Source organism: Thalia democratica, chromosome 1 (genome assembly GCF_965202585.1).
Source record: "Thalia democratica chromosome 1, ktThaDemo2.hap1.1, whole genome shotgun sequence".
Classification (NCBI taxonomy): Eukaryota; Metazoa; Chordata; class Thaliacea; order Salpida; family Salpidae; genus Thalia; species Thalia democratica.
In genome coordinates this window covers 79,702,575-79,724,948 of record NC_139165.1, presented here as the reverse complement: position 1 = coordinate 79,724,948, position 22,374 = coordinate 79,702,575, and the positions used below count along the sequence as shown (strand labels likewise).

The window sequence follows — 22,374 nt, the reverse complement described above, 5'->3', positions numbered from 1 at the left end:
TATTTTCCTTGAAGACTTTTATTTTGACCTTTAAATTGCGCTTTTATATGAGTCCCTTTCAACCACATTTATCTATTTTTTGGTAAATAACTTAAAGATTAAAATAACTTTTTTGGATTAGGTAGGATTGCCACAAGGCCTGGAAAAACTAATAAAAATAACAAAAGTCAGGAAAAAATGGGGGTTTTTGGAAAAAGTCAAGAACTTTGACAAAATTTAGAAAAATAAAACAGATTTTGTCAGTTTAATTTAGCAAAATTTCTTATTTTCTAAAGCCTTGTAATGGTAGAAAATCTTTCAAAGTCAGACTAAAATAGTAAATTTTTTCAAGAAATTTACAGTTATTTAATTTCCAATGCCTTCATCTGGTATAAATTAATAATATATCTTTATAAAACTGCATAATTTTTTATTAACATATTGAACAACTACTCTACTTGAACGAGCAGTTTTTGTAAGCTTTTTAGTATTGATGATCTGTAGCAAGGACACTTCCATAGTGAAACTGTGATATATACACAAAAGTTTATCTAGCATAATTTTAGAATCAAATTATTTTTTGTTTAAGTAAATAGTTGAGTTCTTCATAACTAAGCGGTTAGTTTAGTATTTATGTAAGAAGTTGATGTGTATCATTAACCTCTTTATAATTTTTCAAAGTTGTTTAAATTTGTAAAATAAGTTACAAGAGAGGTATTTCATATGCCATATTTAAGTTTACTTATTTGTATTTTTGTAGAATAACTTAAGTTTATTAAATAGATTAGAGTAGATTTATTTGTTACTAAATAATAAGAGGAATAATTTATACAACATATATATAGTTTACTTTTTTATGTATTTTTTTTACTGTTACTTGAGTTCATTCTTTTATAATTTATTTTCAATTTAAGGATTTTATAATACAAGTATTTTGCTGATAGAGCTGTTTATTGCAAATACATCAATCATACACAGATGGTTCAAGTGATGTAATTGAAGTTTGATGATTGAATTCAGCAAAAAAAAAACTGTTGTTTTAACCTGTATATTAGATTGAAAGTTTTATATAGTTTCAAGTGTTAGATTATGTTTTTTAGAATAAGTTAAAATTAAGAGTTTGATTTAGAAAAGTCAGGGAAATTTTAGTAAAAAGACAGGAAATTTTTCTCAGCTTGATCTGTTGTAACCCTGCTAAAGTTATATCTTTATTACTTCAGGCTAACTTAGTGTAACTCCGGCTAGCTTATGGTCACTTAAGCTGTCATTTTGCTCCAAGATAGTTGCAACTTTGTACATTCTTTTTCAATCGTTGGTTGTTTATAATTGTTGAAACACTACTGTTGTTTAAAGGTAACTACTCCCTTTTCAGCATATACTTGACATCTAAAATGTTATGATATTATTTAGGTTTTCACAGATACATGTTAGCGATTCGTTTTACATACTCAGGGTTACCACAAGGTCAGGATAAACTAAAAAAAAAGGCAAAAGTCAGGAAAAAATGGGATTTTATACTGTAGTTTCAAGTGTTAGGTTATTTATTTTAGAATAAGGTTAAATTAAGAGTTTGATTTAGAAAAGTCAGGAAAAATTTTGTAAAAAGTCAGGAAAAAGTCAGGAAATTTTTCTCAGCTTGATCTGTGGCAATTCTGCATACTTCAAAAGCATGGCAGCGGTCAACCATTTTTAGTAGTGTTGTCGGGTAGAGTTTCATAGTAATGTTTTTTTCAAATTCAAACGCCGAATCTGGCCATAAGTTGTCAAGATCCGGATCAGGTCAAAATTTTATTTGTCAAAAGATTATTATCTTGATTTCGGTAAACATTTTTCTCCAGATCTTTGCAAGTTATGGCTAGATCCGGTAGAACACAAGTTCTTAGTCTTCGTAAAGTTTAATTTCAAAGACAGTTTTTCTTTTTAAAACTTAGCTTCTACCTTTAAAAGCAGTTTTTTCCACCAAGTTTCGAAACTGCTTATATTTTCAACCATGTTTTATGTATATACCATAATATATTTTAACCAAATAGTGCAGGTTAAGGCTCTTTTTTTGCTAAGTAAAAAGTATACAAATACCAGTTAAAATTAGTAATTTTCATTGTTTAAGTGTTGCCAAGTTATTCTTTAACTATTTTAGATCTTACTAAAGTGTAACTCTGTTATAGAAAGAAGTTAAAATTACAAATACTACTACATAGTACAGTCACCTCTCGCAAATTTACGCACATTGTGTCCACAGCAAAAGTTCTTTACTAAACATGAGGTAGCAATTATATCTACTAAATTGGCTTTTTTCTTAAAATCCATTTGGTTAAATGCATTTTGGGTACATGCAGTTTTATTTTTGCTTTAATAATAGTTTTATTCAACTTTTTCATATAAGTGAAAAGTTTTTTATTATAAGTTGTTTATGTGTAAACAAAGTTTTTTTTTTCATACTATGTTCCTTGCCCACCTAAGATTTAACTTGAATTGCATGTAATAAGAAAAAAATCTTTCTCCAATACCATGCAAGACAAGTTAAGTTTTAGGTGGGCAAGAAACACATCAGCTAAAAGTAAGAGATTTGTTGAACTAAAATGCAACTTTATGCCATAGATACTGTGAGGAATTGAATATCGTAGCTTGGTTGATTTAAAGATATAAACGAGGGCTAAGACACCTAAAACATATAGAGCAAAGCCTCAACTCAATGTTTGTCCGATCATCAAGGAACATAATTTACAAAGTCTATACAAATACAGAGGTGAGTTAGCATTAAAATTATGCATAGAAAAAGTATACTGCTAACTTAACATATTAAATGAATTTACAATACTAAAAACTTTTCAATTATTTTTCTGTATATTTTGAGAATTCTAAAATGCTTAACCAAACAAGTGCGTAGAATCGCGATAGGTGACTGTACTAGTAGTTCCATCACAAATTGAGTTTTATGTCTTTAGAAATTGTCTGCTAGACATAAAACAAGAAATGCTGGAGAAAAGTAAATAGTACAGAACCCATATGAATGTTTTTATTTAGAAAAAAAAATTGTGTTTTCAACTTTATTTTCATTACATAGTAGTAATAAACGTATAACTCTTTCATTGAAATCTAAGTTATAAAGTTTCAACATTAACCTTTATAACACAACTTTTACAACTGCGCGGTCCGCCAAGACTTTTTGAAGTCTGGCCCGGGAAATACTTTTCTGCTTATCTGTTCTGCTAACCTCTCGCTGGGAGAGTACCTAAGCTGAATCATGCTGGGTGTGCAAGACCACGGATCAGACGTTTGATCGCACGGCTCAATAGTGTTTAATGTTCTGAGCGATCCCGATTAAACTCTCCATAAAGAACAACTTTTCCATGATAAACTGTCGCGGCTCTTTCCGCTTGAGCGTTGTGAATTCGACGCTGTTCGCTGTTGTTAGTGTCCAAATATATTAATCGGTCTCTCTTGTTGTAAAGCCCGCCGATGACGAATGTTTTGTTCATGAAGACGCAAAAACGGAAAACATGATTGCGTATGTTGTTGTTATCGAACATGACTATCCATTCTTCCGTTGAAGCTGAGGGTTTCTTCGCAAACCATTTTAAATTGTTTTAACAATAAAAACGTTAAAGCTCTTTATTTACTAACCTTTAGTTATTACTTTAGTTACTAACAATGATAACTAGTTTCTTTATTTTCAAAAAACTACATAAGCATGTCGTTTTAAGTTTTAGATTATTAAGTAGAAATGTTTTTCAGTATTCAGTCTTTAATTAACGAATTTTGCCAACCCTCTTACGTACTATGTTTTAATTTAATTTTTACTAAATATATAATTGTAGTACAGCTTTATACAAATTAAAAGTTTTTAGCTGAGACTCTGTTTTTAATTTTATGTTATAAGACAAAGTTTTGTGATCATTTTGAATATATTAATCCAAATGAATCTATTATTTCGTTAATTTTAGTTCAGTTTTATTTTCTTTTTATTGTTTGTTTTATTTGTCTTAGTTTAAAACTTTATATTTAAAAACTATTTTTTGTTAGCTAGTATTAAATTGTAAAAGCATGTGGTAAAGGGTTTACGACTCGATAACCGAAAGGTTTTTTTCGTCCACCAGCCCAGGTCCCAAACCAAACTTTTAGAGCTTGTTTCTTTTGACGTTCAATTAACAGTATTTTATAAAGTTGTCTTAATAAGATTACTATTAAACATCTAAACATTGTAATGATACAAAACCAGTTAGTTACTTATATATTTAGGTTCTTTTGAATTAGATTACCGCACATTTGTTGATAACTTTATATTATGATAAAAACTAAATGTTTTTCAATTTAAGTAACGTACAAAAAATTTGCTGGAAAGTCTTCTTGGTTGTAGTTTGAAATAACAAAATCAGTGAAATAGTTTTTTATATCACAGTAAAGTAAAGTTTAAAATATTAGCCAATAGTATACGTATACTATGTATACTGAAAAAATATTAGTTTTAAAATTTAGAAAAAAAAAGTTGAAAACAAAAATAAAATGTCATGTCAGTTTATTTCTGTATTAAAAAGATGTTAATAATTAAATTTTGTGTTTTTAGTATGCACTTAGACTAAAGAATATGATTCGACAATGTTAAATAATTTAAAAATCAAACATTAAAACTAATTTAATTTACTGTAGTGCTAACTGAAAAGAAAAATGCATTAAAACAGGCTGTTTTTGTTTTAACTGTAAAACTACAAAGTTTTGTGAAACTACTATTACTAGATAAAACCATTTTTTTAAATCAAACATACGTTTATAACCAAGGCATTAGTTCCATATATAATTATAAGTTGTCGATTACATAGAGAACAACATAATAGCTTTTTGGTTAAGTCTTCAATAAAAAATTCGGTTTATATTAAAAGTCTAATTAGTTTCATAGAAAGCTAAACAACTTTTAATGATAGTGTAATAAATATCGTTTATTGAACGATTTAAAAAATCGCATAAAAAGTTTGGTCTAAGGACCTGGTGTGCAAAGGAACCTTTCGGTTATCGAGTCGTACACCACATGCTTATAAAGTTTCTTACGAGCTATTGCACATAGCTTTTTTATCATTTAAATATTTAAATTTTTACTAATAAAACAATCAATTATACAAAATGAAAAATGAAAGAAAACAAAACAAAATATACTGATATTCTAATACTTAAAAAAAAGAAATTTCAAAAGTAGTTGAATTAGTAAAACTGAGGAAAACCATTAACTCAGGTTTTCTAAAACAAGCATCTAGTAGTTGTCAGTTAAAATAAAGATTAATTTGTAGGTTAAATTAAATTTCAAAAGTTAAAAAAGTAAGAGATACATTAAAGTTAAAAAAAAGCTACTCTTGTTAAATTTTTATGCAAATATTAGTATTAATCGTTAAACAAGTCTATTAACTTAAAACTTTTTCATAAACATTTATTTAAGTGCAAAAATGCTTCAAAACATTTTTTTACTAATGAACTAAATCAAACTTTTTGAACTTCTTAAAGTAATCATATGCATCAAGTATCAAAAACTTGTAACAGTATGTTTTTGATCATTTGAAAAAAAAAATTCAAATTTTTTTATTTTTAATTTTAGTTTTTATTTATTTAAAAAATAAATTAATTAACAAATTTATAGAAATGTGGTTATCTAACAAACACTTCTAAATTAGTAATATCTAAAAATATATAGTTGTGTTTTATTACATAGACTGATTAAAGTATTTTATAACAACTAACGAGTTTTAGTTCAATTCAGTTATTTTAGCATTACAACAAACTTAAGCTGGCCTCAGGTATATTGTTAAATTTCAAGTACATTTTACTATTAATTTATTTCAATAGAAAATAAAAAGTTATATCGGAAAATAATTTGTCCTTATATATTTTGGACTGTAAAAATTTTATAAGTTTATTTTTTTTAAATAACAACTCTGTTTTAAACAAAAATACCAAATTTATTATTTAATGGTTTATTGCAAGAATTATTATTTTTTAAGTAAATAAAAAATAAGTGCAGAAAAGTACTTTTTGAATTTCTTTGGTTGTACTTATACCTCGCTAATAAATTAGTAAGTTGAACTTTTATTTAAAATTTAATATGTACCTGTTGTGTTGAAAAGTAGTAGGGACTATTTCTGCACTTATTTTTAAAAGCGTTTAAAACATAATTTTCATCGTAAAGTATACTTTTTAACATACTTTCAATTTTATACAAGTCATGTACATTTTTTATCAAATATAGTCATATCGTCTTATAAATACCGCAGGTAAACTTATATCCCTCGAAACTTACAAAAGTATTTCATTATATATTTAGGTTACAATAAAAACTAGTTCTGACCAAAGTGTAAAAAACACCACACACACAGTTTTTTAAATTTAATTTTTCTAAAAAATTAAAATGTTTACCAATTAACGAAGTTAAGCTTGACTAAAAAGCAACAACTCAATATGGTGACCAGAAAAAGTTAAGCTAAACTGCTTATAAACTCTGTTATAGGTTACCTAATAAAACAAAACGTTTTGATTGAAAACTATTTTTGCTTCAACAAATACGTCCTGTAGTAGCTTTTAAATATAGTTTGTATCATCGGAATTTTAGGATGCACTTTTAATTAAACAAGCAAACAAGTATTTTTACACTAAGCACTTTAAATTCTTCATGCTCTCACAATTTTTGTACACTATCCTCTTAAAACTAGTTTTATTTAACCTAACAGTCCTTAGTTTTTTGAAAAATGTCAAAGCAACACTTCCAAAGATTACTAAAATATAATGTTGTAATGTTAAAATCAATATCTATAACTTTTTTGGTACTGACTAATTTGAAATTGTTAAAAAAAATTTTATTACAAAGTAATATTATCGTGTATGTTTAACAATACAAATCACAATGCTAGTTTTAACTTTCAATTGAGGTGTTCAATATTTTTGTTAAAATTAAAACCATAAGATCTTTTAGCTAAAATTGCAAAGTTACGATGAAACTGCTGTTTCTAATACTGTTGCAATTTTATCATAAAAGTTTGCATACAGGAGTATAAAAAAACTTTACAGATAAGCGGTTATAAGAAAAGTTTTACGGATAAAGTTTTTTATAGAAAATATTTTTTATTAGTACAGTTCAAAATTTAGCAAACTGAAAAGAATGAATATACTACAGAAGCTAAGTTTAGCTAGAGCACTTTTGATTTAACAGTATCAAGCTATTTTTTTAGTATTTAGTGAGCAACTTTTAGTAGGGACATCGGTAAGGTACGCACTTAATCCTTTTAGGCAGAAGTGCGCACTTTAAATTAAGTGTGCAAATTACAGTTTTAAAGCAAATTATTTGTTTTTATTAATTATTTTCATACAATAAATTATACCTTATGCATTTGTTTTTAAAAGCTACAAAACCGCTAAGTAGTATTTAAAACTTGTTCTACAAACAAAAGTTAAACTAAGCATTCTAGAAATAAAACTTACCTAACAATTTTACAATAAAAAGTACTGTTTAAAGTATATTTTTAAAACGTAACATGTTTTGTATAAAAATAAGCTGTTTTTACTTATGTTTTTTTTTAAACAAATCATTATTACTTATGCAAGTAAAAAATATATTTTTATATTTATATTGTAATTTTGATAAATTAAATTTTAGTTTTGAATCCAAATATATTGACAAACACATTGCACTTTTATTGAAGTAGAAAATTTTTTAAAACCCACTTTTCAACTACTATAAAAGCTATAGAGTATAATACTAATGTTTATTTAAGCTTGATAATAGATACATCATAATGAGTTTAAATAAACAATGTGAAATAAATATTGATTAGATAAGAATTCGGTAATATTAAGTAAGCAAGACTATTTAAGCATAAGTTAACAAAGCTTATTCAATAGACCACTTTTATTGTTATTCTTGTATACTTAGTTTTAGCAAATTGTTATCCAAACAATATTTATTTCACATTGTTTATTTAAACTCATTATGATGTATCTATTATCAAGCTTCAATAAACATTAATATTATATTCTATAGCCTAGTTAAACACAATAGTAGTTGAAAAGCGTGTATTGAAAAAATTTCTACTTCAATAAAAATGCGATGTAATTGTCGATATTTTTACTTAAATTTTGTACCCCAAAAAAGTTGTTTAGTTTTTATTTGATTTTAACTTTAGTTTTAATCTACTTTTTTATATAATAAATTTATGTTGTGAAATTTTATAGTAACGCTCAGTGTAACTACACTTTCATTTATTTTTTCATTAAATGCATTTTGGTTCAAAATTAAAACAAATTTTATTAAAATTACAATTTTTACTTTCATAAGTAATATTTTTAAGTGATAAATAATATTTTTTATATAAAAGACTGTTTTAAAGAAGCTTTAAGTTTGTTGTTAAACTACTAGATGATGTTTAGACAAAAGTTAAATTCTAAATTCTTCCTGAAGATAGTTGGATAACTTTATGTTCGATTCGTTTGTAAAACAGACTTTTTTATTTATTTTTAAATTCTAATATAAGTTGTTTTGTTTTGTTTTTGAAGCATGAAGCACTGTTGTATAAGTTTTAACAATAAATCTTAGAAACTAAGTTGATATTGCACATTTTTACAAGTTTTTGTTCAAAGTATGTGTTAAGTAGTGAAGTTTCAGTACTTGAAAAAAGAAACAATAGTAAATAAGAAAACTTGACGCAAAGGAAGCAACAAGTTTATTTCAAATAATACATTTTATAAAAGTTCTGTATTGTTATTTCTCATGTTGTTTTTAGACTTAAAAAATTCTGCAAAAGTTTATAACTATATAAGTATAGCTTAATGTAGCTAATAAACATACTTCTTTAGAAAAAAGTTTGAAATATTATTAAAGTACAAAAGCTTATTTACAACGTTTAAAATGACTAGTTGCTTATTTAATTAAGTTTAGTACTTTAAATACTTTGTTTTTAATTAAGTTTTTAATTGTTAAGTTAATTTTCTCGTAGACCGTTGTAACATGTTTTATAATTTTAAAAACAGGCTAAAGTACATTATTTTTACATTAATTTAATAAGTTTACGGTTCTAAACTGTATTTTTCCTCAAGAAAATATCATCCAATATTCCTTCGATTAAATAGCATGTTTAAATTAACTAAATCTAGTTAGATTTTTTTAAAATTTAGTGGTTAGCAATAAATTAAACTATGAACCCATGATATAATAAAACCGTAAACAAGTTTTTCTTGAATTGATTTTTTTTAGATTTAAATAAAAACTGTTTGAACAATTTTTATTTCTGTAATTTAGCTGTAAACTGCAAAGTTTCGATTATACTAATTCGATCATCATAAGTTTGTAAACAGATTTTAAGCTTGTATAACAGCAAACGAAAGTCAAGAACTCGGTTTTGTAAACTTTCGCTCATGTTTTATTTGATCTTCAGCTCCAAACTGTAAATCTTATATTTAAATAGATATATAATTTTTTTCAATTCTAAATTTTTTTAGTATTGTAATATAGGTTTTTTGAAAACAGATTATAAAAGACTTTTAAGCTTTCCAGCGACAGATAAAAAGTTTTGTTTTTCACTCATAGTAAATTGCATACAATTATCTTTTCGCACAAGTACTTTAAAGCGTAATGATCTCACGGAATTATATTTTTATTGTGTTGGGTATAGAAACTAGCTAACTTTAATGATAAGAGGCGTTTATTATCTTTACTTAAAGGTTTAATGTAAAACTAGAAGTTTAAAAAAAGTCCGAAATAACGAAGACCTATTTATTGTAAATGACTAAGTTATACATATTTTTTGTAACATTTTTTTTAAACAGGCTAAAGATTTTATAAATACTTTACAATTGACGATTTTTATTTTTTATATGTGTATTAAATGTCAGTTAATTTAAGCTTTGGTTTATGTGGCACACGATAACATTTTCAAGAACCTTTACAGTACTGCATGTAATTTTAGATTAAAAATTGTATATACAACATATATTCATTCTGTAAAGAAGATTTGCCAAAGAGGTTTATGTATATTTTTGTTTAACTTCATCTGTTAGAACAAAACTTTTTAAGTTTTAAATTATTTTATGAAATTATTTTTAGCTTAGTATAGCTGTTTTTAGCCGGATGTGTCTTAATAGTGAAACAAAACAGTTTTTCCATTTGCAGTTTTTAGTTTTTACTTAATTTTTATGCACAAAAAGAACTTGAGCATTTATAAAGAAATATAGAAATTTAAATGTATTTAAAGCTTTTAGCCAATTTTTTCTTATAAAGCTGTCTGAAGTTAAGAATAGCTTATTTTATCTGGATGGATTTTAATAGTAAATGTTAAGCTTAGTCATGCTAAAAACAATTCTAGGCAAAAAATTTAAGGAAATCTTTAATTTAAAACAAATTATATTCAAAAGAATAATTATAACTAAATAAAAAACAAATGATAATAAAAAATAGTCATGTAAACTATTCTGTTTTAAGTTGTAAGTTTAGTTTTGCATAATTCAAACTTGAGTTAAAATATTTTAATGCTTACTATAAAAATTGTTTTAAACTTAAAAAACTTTTGCACTTGTTTACTTATTGTTTTGTTTTGAAATAACGCGAATTTTTTTGTTAATAGCATATTAATATGAATTTCAAAATCAAAGCATTAATCAAACATCTAAATGAAATTTTAAAAGTATACCTACGATAGGAAGCTATTTACTAAAAACATCTTTTAACTGCTTCAATTAATTATGTCTTAAGCAAAGTTTTAACAACTTCAAACCTTTTGTTGGTCAAAGCATTTTTTCCTTTAAGAATACACAAAACACTTTTAAACCTAATAAGCTCCTGTCTAATTGTTCTGTACGAAATCTATTGTGTAGTGCTTGAGCTTATTCAACTTTCTTTATAGGAAAAAAAAAGTTTTAAAGACAAATAGTTTAAGAGGCTAAATTATAAGTTTTACATTTGGTTGCGTAAGAAGTATGGTTTTTTTGAACGAATAAGTTTAAAACTAAACTTAGTAAAAGTTATAAACAGAATACTTTTAGTATTTAAACAACTATTAATTGTTTATAAAGGTATACCATACTTATGCTTTGTATTTTTCATTGACCGGAAAAACAAAACCTTATAGTAAAACTCTAATCGCTTTATAGTTTGGATTTTCTAACAAACATTAGCGTTATTTTTTTTTATCAAACTATGTATTAAACAGTTTTATTTATTTTTGTTTTGAGTTGAAAATCATAAAAAGCTACAAACTAATGATCCACATTCAAGTTACAACGACTTCCTACTCAAAAAATCTATCTAAATAGAACTTATTTTGTTAATAATCTCGATGAGTTTTTTTTCAAGTTTAAAGTTTAGGTTAAACAATAAAAGTTCCCTTTCATGATGTAAATCACACATAAATAAAAACAAGTTTGTACACGTTAGAGTTGAGAGAGTAGTATTGTTTGGTTTTTGAGTGTTTTAAACTTTTTTTTAAGTTATACTTTTATTTTAACAATCTCTAATAAATGAAGTACGATTTTTCTAAACAAATAAGTTTTAGTTTAAATTTAGTAAACGTTTTATACGAAAAGTACTTTTTCGTCTCTAACAATAACTGTAAAAGACAAAGATGTTATTTGTTTGTAAACTATTTTACTTTTCATCAATTGAAAAAACAGTAAATTATGTTGAATTTATTTTGCTTAATAGATTTTTTATTTCTTATAAAGTCAGGGCTTTTTTTGTGTAAATATAAAACAGTTTGATTTTCAAATGCCTCAAACTTATAATCAGTAGAGTAAAAGTTTGAACAGTTATACTTTGTGTTAATTAAAACCCACACACAGTTTATCAGCTAAAAAAAAAGTTCGTTTTGAAATAACTGCTTTGTAATAATAGCTAACAGCAGTCAACAGAAATCTGTTAACAAAACATAATAACACTTGTGTGTAGGTTTGTTTTAGATCAGGCTTATAAACATATCAAGGCTTAAAACTAAATATGATTTCCTGCTATTATACTTTGTAAATTTTTCTATTTTTTCGAAATTATGTAGCCGTTTTTTAGGGTTTTGTTAAAAGTAATTTAGTTGAGTTGTGATTATTTTGATGAGGATTTTTTGAGAAGGTTGTTCTCTATAATGTTCATTAAAACATTGAATGACTGATAACTTGATAAAATTATAATTCAAAAAAGTTTGGTCAAAATTTGTTATGAGACTCTTAAAAGTTTTAGTTGAACAAGTTTTACATGAAGCAGTTTTTGCAAATTGATAAATTACAGTTTAAAATTAAAAAAAAAACAAACAGGAATTTTGTTGACACATGCTTTAGTCTACTATTTCTTATGTTTCAGATAACTAAGTTATCCTTAACCTTATATAACACAAAAAATTACAATATACTTTCAAAGAATATTTATACAAGGTTTGACTAACGTTTGACTAACTTGACAAAAAATGTTTGTTTAAAAATAAAAAAAGTTAATAGTTTCAGGTGATAAATATTTTTACAATGGTTTGTAAAAAAGTTTTTCTTTTCTTTATTATTTTGATCGTAACGGCTAAAATTTGCGAAAAACCAAACTGACTTTTGCACACTTAAAATTACGACGGTTTTAGCATATTTCTATAGCTTTAAATGATAAAAGCTTCTTTTTTCTCATTACTTTTGTTCTTTTTATGTTTTTTTTTAAAGCAAAGATATTAAAAAGCTTTTGTATACAAAATTCCTATTAACCCTTTCATATTTTCGTGACCTGATCCCATTTAACTTTTGTTTACTTAAAACATGCAGTTTTTCAATTTTTATTATATTTATTGAGTCGTAAACTGCCTTTTGCCGTCTGAATCAATTGATTTAAAAGGATTGTTTATGGCTGCAGCAAACTTAAGAAAAAGTTTATTAAGTTTTTACCAAATTTATTGACCAAAAATTTTTCATTTTACGTTTTATACCCTTTAGAGTGTTTTAGTTATGTGCTTGTCAGTCGTAAAAAACTTTAATTTATTTTTCAAAGCTGACTTTGCAATAAAAATCTTAAAAGCTTTTTTTTTTATAAAATTTTGGTCGTTTAATGTAGTGTGTCATTTACAGAAACTTCGCATCATCACTAGTTAATGTTTAGTTAGTCTCGTTTGCACTACGATTCGGTGTCAAGTATATTATTCAAACTTGTTGCTTTTGCACATGGATCGATTATTATGTTTTTGAGAGTGTCACCTTTTTCCATCGAACACCCTAAATTTTTGGCAATAAGCGATTAATAGTAATAATGATAATAGAATAAATTAACGAGTTATTTTTATATTGCGTGAAACTTTAATTTTTTTCTACTTTTAAGTAAAAACCACAGTTTAACCAAAGTTTAAATAAAGTTTTCTCATAACTGTTTTGTGTAGGCAGAAGGTTTTAAGTGATATAGTTAAAAAAAATAGTTCTTTATATTTTGTTATAAAAAAAATTTAGTGTTTTTTGATTGGTTTTTTAATATTATTTAAATCAACTATTCTACAAGTTTTCTATAAATGTAAAAATAAAAAAATATTTTCAGATATATGTTTAAAAGCGTACCAGGTAAGCAATATTTTTAAACTGATAAATCATAGTTGTTGAATTCAAAATGAAAGAAGAAAATTTTGGTGTAGTCAACGGCATTGTTTTTGCTAGTGAGTTGTAAATAATTTTATTAATGCTAGAATGTTTGATCATTTCTTAACTAGATTTAACAAAAAAGATAGTTTTGCGCTTAAAAATGCAGGTAAACCTTTTATAAATTTTATTAAAAAATTCAAACTTCACGTGGTATATTTAAAGTGCTTATAAAAACTTTTATTTTTTTTTGTTCAAACTGATTAAATTAGTAAAAAAAAATATTCTTTAAACACCCTATGAGCCTCTGCTGAAGGCTGTACTAATTTGAAATTTTAATTTGTACTCCAGTTTCGATCGTTGCCGCATTAGTAGTCGGCGCTTACCAGAGCTACAAAGACCGCAACCAAAAATCGCTGTTCAACTACTACTACGCGAACAAGCTGATATCACCGGTTAGTTTGAGTTTACATAATTTTTACTTTTTTTGATTTTTTTTTACTATCATAACCTTATTTACTAGATCTACAAACGCATTTTGTTTTCAAATATGGGTTACTTTTTGAGTTGCGGCCCTTTAAATATTTTTATAGGATTTGAGTTGTCGGAATACGAATTGTAATGTTTCCGTCTCAGCATAGAAAAACCTTTTGTTTTTTATCTAGTTGTATAAAGTCAAAATGTTTAAACAAAATAAACTATTTTGTATTTTTCAACTTAATCCGTCATATCGTAGATTAAATATCTTTTCTATAAAAAAAGTGTAATATTTAAAGGAAAATAACTAAACTGTTATTATAAGTACAACAACTATTTCAAATACACCTACGTTTTTTTACAGTCAACAACGTTTACAAATCATATAAGTTGTAGTTTTTAAAGTTTTATAGATGAAATTTTAAACGCTTTTATCAAGTCTTAAAATTTAACCTAACATTAACATTAAACAAAACATTTTTTTATTAAAGTTTTCAAAATCCATGTTGATTCACCATCTATTTTTTAATCTGAAATCTCAAAATAGTTAGTAAATACACTTCAAAGATCCCAATTTAAAAAATCCCTTTTTAGACGTATTGTTCATTTCACGTGCCACAAGCAAATGAGCTTCATTTTATAATGTTTTAGTTTAACAACAACAAACGCGAAAATATTTTGAAGATCCCCATCGGGGTGTCGATGGCGGTGACTTTCGTCTCCTCGCTGACGGTCCTCGGGTACCCCGTGCTGGCCTACAACCACGGTACCGTGATACTGTGGATGAGCGTCGCTTCCACGGTGCAGTTCCTTCCCTGCTACTTCTACTTCATTCCCTTCCTGCACAGATGCAAACTGGCGTCCGCGTATCACGTTCGTTTGTTTTAAACCGCTTTTTGGATATTTTGGTTATTTGTCGTTAGTAAAAAGCGTTGGCGAACATTTTAAATTGTTAAAAAGGCTTGATTTAAATTTGTACAGCAAAGAAGTAAATTTATTAGTTTGATTTGATTTTACAACTGCTTGCGTGAATCAATAGCAGTATACATATTTATCAGCAAATAAAAGTGTTTTTAAAACCTTGTTTTATCAGATGCTATCAGATAAAACAAGATAAAAAAATATGTTACTATTTTGCGTGTATTCTTGTTATTTATATTCGTTTCAGTTTTTGGAATTGCGGTTTTCAGCTTGGGTACGAAGAATGGCATCATTTTTCCAAATTTTCAATTATGTTAGTTTTTATACTTATCAGTAGCTTAGTTAAACACATTGAACGCAAATTTTAGTTGTTTTTAAACAAACAAAAATGTTTTTAAGTCCCAGTTCAGTTGTTTTTAAGGTTTTTTGTGTAATTAAATTTCTTATTTAAAAGATAAGATTAAAATAAAAAAAAACGCATCTAAGAAAACTACTAACTTGATTTTTATTTGTAATGCTAAAGTATTATTGAAAAAAGGAATGTTGCAGAAAGTGTTTTTTGTTTTTTACTTGTTCATAAATTTTTCAAAACCGTTTATACAACACTTTTATGGCTTCTAAGCTTTAGAAACTTTGCTAATGTTGGAAGAATATTAATAGTTTTAAATCTTATTTGACCAACTTATTTAACTCCTAGCTGTCATACATGTCAGTGGCCGTCTACCTCACATCGTTGGCGATTGAAATAGTGACGTCAATACAGTTTCACTTGGGAACTGTCATCACTTGCGTCGTGTGCACCTTCTACACTGCATTGGTTGGTTTTCTTGCCACCTTGCTTTTTTCGTGATTAAATAAAGTTCATACAATTTAGTTATCCATATATTTAGTAGCTTTTCAAACACGTGGAGAAATGAAGTTAAAATAAAAGACACTTTAACAAACGGAGCTAACATTTTATGAAAAAATCTTAAAATTTTTTTTGCGTTCAAGACTTAAAGTTTTGAAAAAGTTTTTAATATAAATAACTACTTTTTTTACATTATGTTTATAGGTTTTAGACAAAAAAGCTACTTCACTTGTTTTTTTTCTTAGCTATAAAAAATGTTAAGTGACTTAAGAAACAAAAAAACTTATTATTGTAAGTAGTTATTACAGATTGCTTACACCGAACAAAACTTCTAATCTTGATATAGTCAACAACGTGCAAATATAAACTTATTTAAGTAACAAAATAGCTGATAAAAATTTATAGGTATACCTAAAAATTTCGAAAGATAGACAAAACTCAATAGTAATATTTTGATAATTACTAAGTTTATTCTAAAAAACATTTTTACTTGAGTTTCAAAAAGTAAAAATTGTATTTAAAAACTGTTATTACAAAAAGGGTGGCATGAAAGCGGTAATTTGGGTGGATTTCGTCCAGGCTTTCATCATGGTCTTCGGCTGCGTCTCGGTCTTCATCAAGACTTCTGCGGAGGTGGGAGGAATCGAAAAAATCTGGGAAGCTCTGGAAAATGGGAGCAGGACAAATTTTTGGACGTTAGTCAGATTAAATTTTAATTTAGAAATCAAGAAAAAAATTTACGCTTTGGAGTTTTGAATGTCAAGTTAGTTGAAATAGTTGTCGTTCTAAGTTATTTTAATTTTATAAAAGTTAGTCAACATTTGAACTTTCTTAAAAATGTTCAAGTAGAAAAAAATTGGTAAAAAAATTTTTAATACGTGTTGTACAAAACTGCTTTGCTTATTATGTTTTTACCACTTAAAAACAATTTAAAGTTTAATTTAATATACATTGTTCTTTAATTGAGCGTTTTAGTAAACTAAATGGAACTTAAACGTTCATTACTTAAAAAGAAAATCAAAATTTGTACTGGAGGTTTTTTTAATTCACTTATTGTTAAATTATCTAGTTTGTTTAAAGTTATTAAATAATCAAAAACTTTGATAAGTATATTTCTGTGTCTATAAAGTAACCAATATGATAAATACTTATTAAACGTGTGAAAAAATTGAAAAATAGATCAGATTTTGATAAAGAATGTTGTTTGTGGTTTTTTATATAACCTACTATTGCATAAATTTTTGCAAGCGTTTTTAACGATTATCTTAATTCTTAAATTATATGATAATATATATTATACGTATAAACTACATTTAAAAATGAATTTAATTTTGTTAAAGCATGTTGTTTTTTAAAATATAATATATACTATTGCGAGTATTTTTGCGAGCGTTTTTGACGTTTATAAATTAAATTAAAACGTTTATTTCACAGAGTTACTTAAACCCAACCAAAAATTAAAAAAAAAACTTTTAAGTTTTTTTAAAAATTAATTACAATTTTTTTTTAAACAATAGATCAAGGTTTTAATTTCTAACCAGGTTCAACCCCGATCCGACTTTCACCTACTCCGTGTGGACGCTCATATTCGGGCTGGGGATCGGTTGGGCCAGCATGCCGCTGTGCAGCCAGACCCTCGTGCAACGATTGCAGTCGTGCAAGTCGGAAAAAGACGCTAAAAGGTAAATAACAAACGTGTGTGGGTTGTAACTTTTAAGCGATGAATGACTTTGTGACAAAGCAAGTTTGTATTCATGATACTTATTGAAATTTCTACGCCAGCGCTCGTTATTCAGCTTGGCAAAATGAACTTATTCTTTTAAGCTTGACTTTGACAAAAATATTTTTTTTATGCTTTATATCTTACACGTTAATTTATCAATTTATTTCAAAACAAAAACTTTAAAGTTTCAAAAGATTAAGTCAAAAATAATTAAAACGCTGTTTTAATAAAAAGGTGTTCAACATAGCATACACATAGATAATAAGAATACTTTAACTTAACATATTTATTACGTGACCAACGACTTTATCTTTACAAAAAATGACCAAATGTTTAGGCAAGTGCTTGTTTTTAAACTAAAAATACGAAATTCTCCTTTTAAGTTTACTTTTAGAATTCTACTATTTATATTTTACAGTATAACTTTAAAATTTGTCTCCATTTACAGCGTTTTTGAAACTTTCTTAAAGACATAACAAAAAAAACGAGATTATATAACGCAGTAATTTAAAAATTCCCACTGAGCACTGATATCACCATCACATTGTGAGTCTGTGGTTTCTATTTGTTTATGTTTTCCACACTATTTTTGTAATTCATCTCAAAAAAAAAAGTTTAATACAGTTAAGCCAAAACAGCACTAACCAAACGCAGTTTTTCAAACTTTATAAAAACACACCCACAGATAGCTTCAGCACATCATGTGGGGGTCAATGATTTTTTCACTTTGTATAAAGAAAATAATTTTTTAAACTAACGCAAAATAGAAGTTTTCAAAGTTTTTATTAAAATTCATTAAACACTTGAAAATCCCCACAGAGCACTTGTAGCTTTCCAAGTCGTACTGTGGGTCCTCTTGTTCAACTCGGCCATGAACGGTCTGGGCATGTACGCCTACTTTGAGGGGTGCGACCCGCTGTTGAGCGGAAAGTTCACGGACCGGAACCAGTACGTGCCCTACCTGGTGCTGAAGCTGTTCAGGGACTTCCCCGGCATGACGGGCCTGTTCGTTTCGGCGGCTTACAGCGGAATGCTCAGGTTGGTTTGAATATACAAGCAAAACATATAAAAAAATGTTAAAAGTAGTTGCTGTCAAATCTATGCCCAGGTTGGTTAGATTGACTGAGCAATTCGCCTTGAAATTATTTGCCTTTAGCCTTGAACCAATTCGCCTTGTGGTTCATTACAATAAGGCAATGCATACAAAGTATTTTTTATTTTGGTATAAAAAAAACGTCATTTGTGTTATCTTGAACTTAGTTTAACTTATTTTCGATTGTGGTTTACAAAGGTATGGTGAGGTTGGCTTTTACGTTAATGAACAAACAATGTAAATATCATGAGAAAACAATTATCAATGTAAAATTAATGGGTCTTTATGGCTATAAACCAAAAAGCATCATAGATGTTGATTGGAACTTATTTAAATTTTTTTTCTCACAGCTTTAACTTTAGTTTTTTGACACAAATTATTCATTAAACTTTTAAAGTCTGTTATAATAGTTAACTTTTAGACTTTTATGTAACACGTGAATTCTTAATAACCATGTTTAAATTAGTAAAAGCAAGTGGATAGTTAAAAACTTTATGAATACCAAAAATTTAAAATATTAATAATAGGTCTATAGTTATTAAACGAAAATTTTTATTTTCTACATTTTAGTATTTCAGAAAAAGGTAGGTGTAAAAAATTATAACAGTTCATTTATAACCCAGTTATTTATTGTGCTATAATAAGTTATACTTTTAAATTGCTGCTATTAATAATTTAACACTAAATACTATAGAATTAAATTAACAGCACAGTAACCACTTTTTTTTTTTAGTTTAGGTTTTTTAGAAAATTTTTAAAGTTTAGGTAAAATAAAATAGTTCATTAATTTACAAATAAGTTATTTTGCTCGAATTTTTTTTTCACTTACTTTATATTTATACTTTTTCATTCTATTCACCCGAAAATAAATTTATACCTAAAATAGTCAGCTAAATCCTACCAAAAAAACACAAAAATTTCAATCAAACAGCGAGGTGCCATATTTTACTTTAAATCCTTCTTTTATACAATAAACATCGCAGTGTTGTCATGATAAAAGTTTTATAAATTTACACACTAAACATTCAATTATGTTTTTAGCTACCTATCAAAAAAACTCAATGTACTTGGGCTTAGTTATTTTCAGTAGTTGCCATTAACCAAACCGATCAACCGAACAGCACGGTGTCTTCGGGCCAGAACGCGCTGTGCAACCTGATAATCGAGGACTTTGTGCGCCCGCTCTCCTCCTCCTCCAAACGTAACAGCGACACCAGGTGGCTGCTGATGAGCAAGCTGCTGGCGTGCGTCATCGGCGCGGTGATAACGGCGGGAACTTTCGCTTTCTACGCCATGGGCGAAACTGCAGCCAAGTTCGCGTTCACCGTGGACGGGATCATAGGCGGCCCCATATTCGGCTTGTTCCTGGCCGGTTTGTTCCTGCCCTGGGTCACTACATGGGTTGGTCTTAGGTTTGGTTCTAGATTGTGTTAATTCTTTTTTTGCTTCTGAAGTATAGAATAAAATTTATGTACACTTTACTTATAATAAATGAGTTATTTCAAATTTTAAAATAACTCGATCCCATAATTTCTATTAAACTTAAAAAAAACATTTTAATTGTTTTTTGTTGTTTCAAACTTTGCATACTTTAATCAAAAGTTATGATCTTACTGAAAGACTTATACATTGCACTAGACAAAGTAAACTCAGTAAATATATTTTTCCCAGTTTAATTTTTAAACACACTCCAGGGTGCAGCTTGCGGGTTTTTGTGTTCCGTCTTCATTACGTCGTCGATGTCGATCGGCAACAAAGTTTACGGAACGAGAAGCGGGGCCGGGGTGAGTGTGGCGCCACTCAGTGTTCAAACCTGCACGAACTACACAGCCGCCACCCCGATCACTCCGCTGGTGGTTGACACTTACAGGTTTTTTTTGGTTACCGTCAACAAACAGGGTGCACGACTATTTAAATTCGGACAATTCAAATTCCGACAATTCGAATTCTTAAAAAAAGAGTAAAACGACTAAAAATAAAAAAAGTAATGTATATTTGTCTAAAATGAAAAATGCATATGTTAATTATACTAATATCTACAAGCCATTTTTTTCTTTTTGCAAAATAATAAACATTTTTTGAGATATGGCTTATATAAAGTAAAAAACATAGTTATTTTTATTAATTTTAAAATATTTTGAAAAGTATTTTAGATTTTGAAAAAAAGAAAAAAGTGGCTTTAGATATTATTAAGATCTACATATGGTTTTTTAATTTTTTTCAAATTTATATTTCTTATTGAGATATAGTCCTTTTAATGTCTTTTTAAGAATTTGAATTGTCGGAATTTGAGTTGTCCGAATTTGAATAGTCATGTAACCCAACAAACAGCTACTAAACTAGTTTAAGTATGTATATTCTTTTGATTTTACAAACTTTTCAAACTAACCTCCTAGCTTTACCTTACTGCAATAACTTAAAACTTTTTGCTGTTTTTTAATTGTTTGATTAACATTTATAAGCATTTGCTAAACTCGTTTCAGCGTGTATAAACTATTTTGTTCAAATAATTTTTTGAAAAAACACTTTTTAAGTTTATCGCCTGCCATAATCAAATACTTTATGCAAAATTTTACTGTATATAAGTTTAAAACAAGTTAATATTTTCTCAAAAATCATCTTTTCTATTTTTCAAAATGAACCTTTACAGGCCAGCCATAGCCGACACGTGGTTTTCAGTTTCGTACTTTTATCTTGCCACAGTTGGAACGGTTTCTTGTGCGGTGCTGTCATTGCTGTTCTCATTTGTTTTAGGTAGACTATTTTATGTGTTAATGATTAGTTCTTTGTTTGTTAATAATTTATCAATCTAAAAATTTTTTAAGAACAGCTTTTCTGTTTATAGGTGCTAATTTTTTTATCCTTCTTTCACAATAACATTGCTTAAATTTTAAAACGAAAAAGAAATTCCAGTGCTTGATTTTCGTAAAACCATACTAATTAAATAAACAAAGCTATCATTAACATAACATAACTGCAAAGAATATTCAACTAACCTCACTAGTTTATTCATATAAATCTCAAAAAACTTGTCTACTTATTTCATAGAATATAATAATTGACCAATGTTTGTTTCAAGGGAGAAACGACCCCAAACAAATGAACCCACTCTACTTCATACCTTTGGTTAACAAAAAGTTTTTCCGCTTCGGGGTGCCAGAGATTAGTACGGAAAAGCCAGAAAGTGGAAAATCCAAAGAAGAACTTTTGAATTTGTAATCATAAAACTACGACCTTACTTTAAATGTTTTCTTGTTTTCGCTTTTACTTTATTAAGAAAGTTTAACAAGTTAAGTTAAATGCACTTACAAATAGTATTTTTCGAACGTACATGATATCAAACAGAAAATTGTTTAATAATCTTTTTTTACTCGTGTGAGCTAATAATTTTTGTGTATCACTTTGTATTAGCTTTATGCTTATATTATTCTTTAAAATTATGAGAAAGTATAAAAAAAAAAAAAAACAGTTAAAGTTTTTTTTTTTTGAGAAGCACAGCACAAGTCAGATATTTTTATTGTAAACTGTTTTTTTTTATGCTAATATTTGTAAATTTATTTTATACTATTTACTTAAAAATTCTATAAAACTACAATAGATTTTTTAAACTATCTTTTCATAGTTATTGTCGTGTTATATTTTAAATACAATTTTTATGAAGCTAAGCTAAACTATTAACTAGACAAAAAAGTCTAAATAACGTAGTATAATGTTATGTAAGCATTAGAAAAGTATTTACTTAAATCTTATCAGTTTTTAAATTGTTCTCATAAAAGTAAACTAGTT

At 27.0% G+C, this 22,374-nt stretch overlaps 1 protein-coding gene across 1 annotated transcript; it reads left to right on the top strand.

Moving 5' to 3' along the window:
• Window positions 1–13,486: 13,486 nt before the first annotated feature.
• LOC145833602 (sodium-coupled monocarboxylate transporter 2-like) lies at window positions 13,487–22,062 on the top strand. The gene is made up of 12 exons (XM_082940759.1): window positions 13,487–13,601; window positions 13,876–13,979; window positions 14,686–14,874; window positions 15,170–15,235; window positions 15,620–15,739; window positions 16,313–16,467; window positions 17,314–17,454; window positions 18,315–18,533; window positions 19,710–19,989; window positions 20,283–20,458; window positions 21,239–21,342; window positions 21,668–22,062. Exons 1-12 carry the CDS (start codon window positions 13,556–13,558, stop codon window positions 21,805–21,807), a joined length of 1,740 nt encoding a protein of 579 aa, XP_082796885.1. The 5' UTR covers window positions 13,487–13,555; the 3' UTR covers window positions 21,808–22,062.
• The last annotated feature ends 312 nt before the right edge of the window (window positions 22,063–22,374 follow it).

Coding starts and splice junctions, on each gene's coding strand:
- LOC145833602 (XM_082940759.1), top strand. CDS start 13,556: ATGAAAGAAGAAAATTTTGGTGTAGTCAACGGCATTGTTTTTGCTA. Junction 16,468..17,313: donor AGCAGGACAAATTTTTGGAC/GTTAGTCAGATT, acceptor ATTTCTAACCAG/GTTCAACCCCGATCCGACTT. Junction 21,343..21,667: donor GCTGTTCTCATTTGTTTTAG/GTAGACTATTTT, acceptor GTTTGTTTCAAG/GGAGAAACGACCCCAAACAA.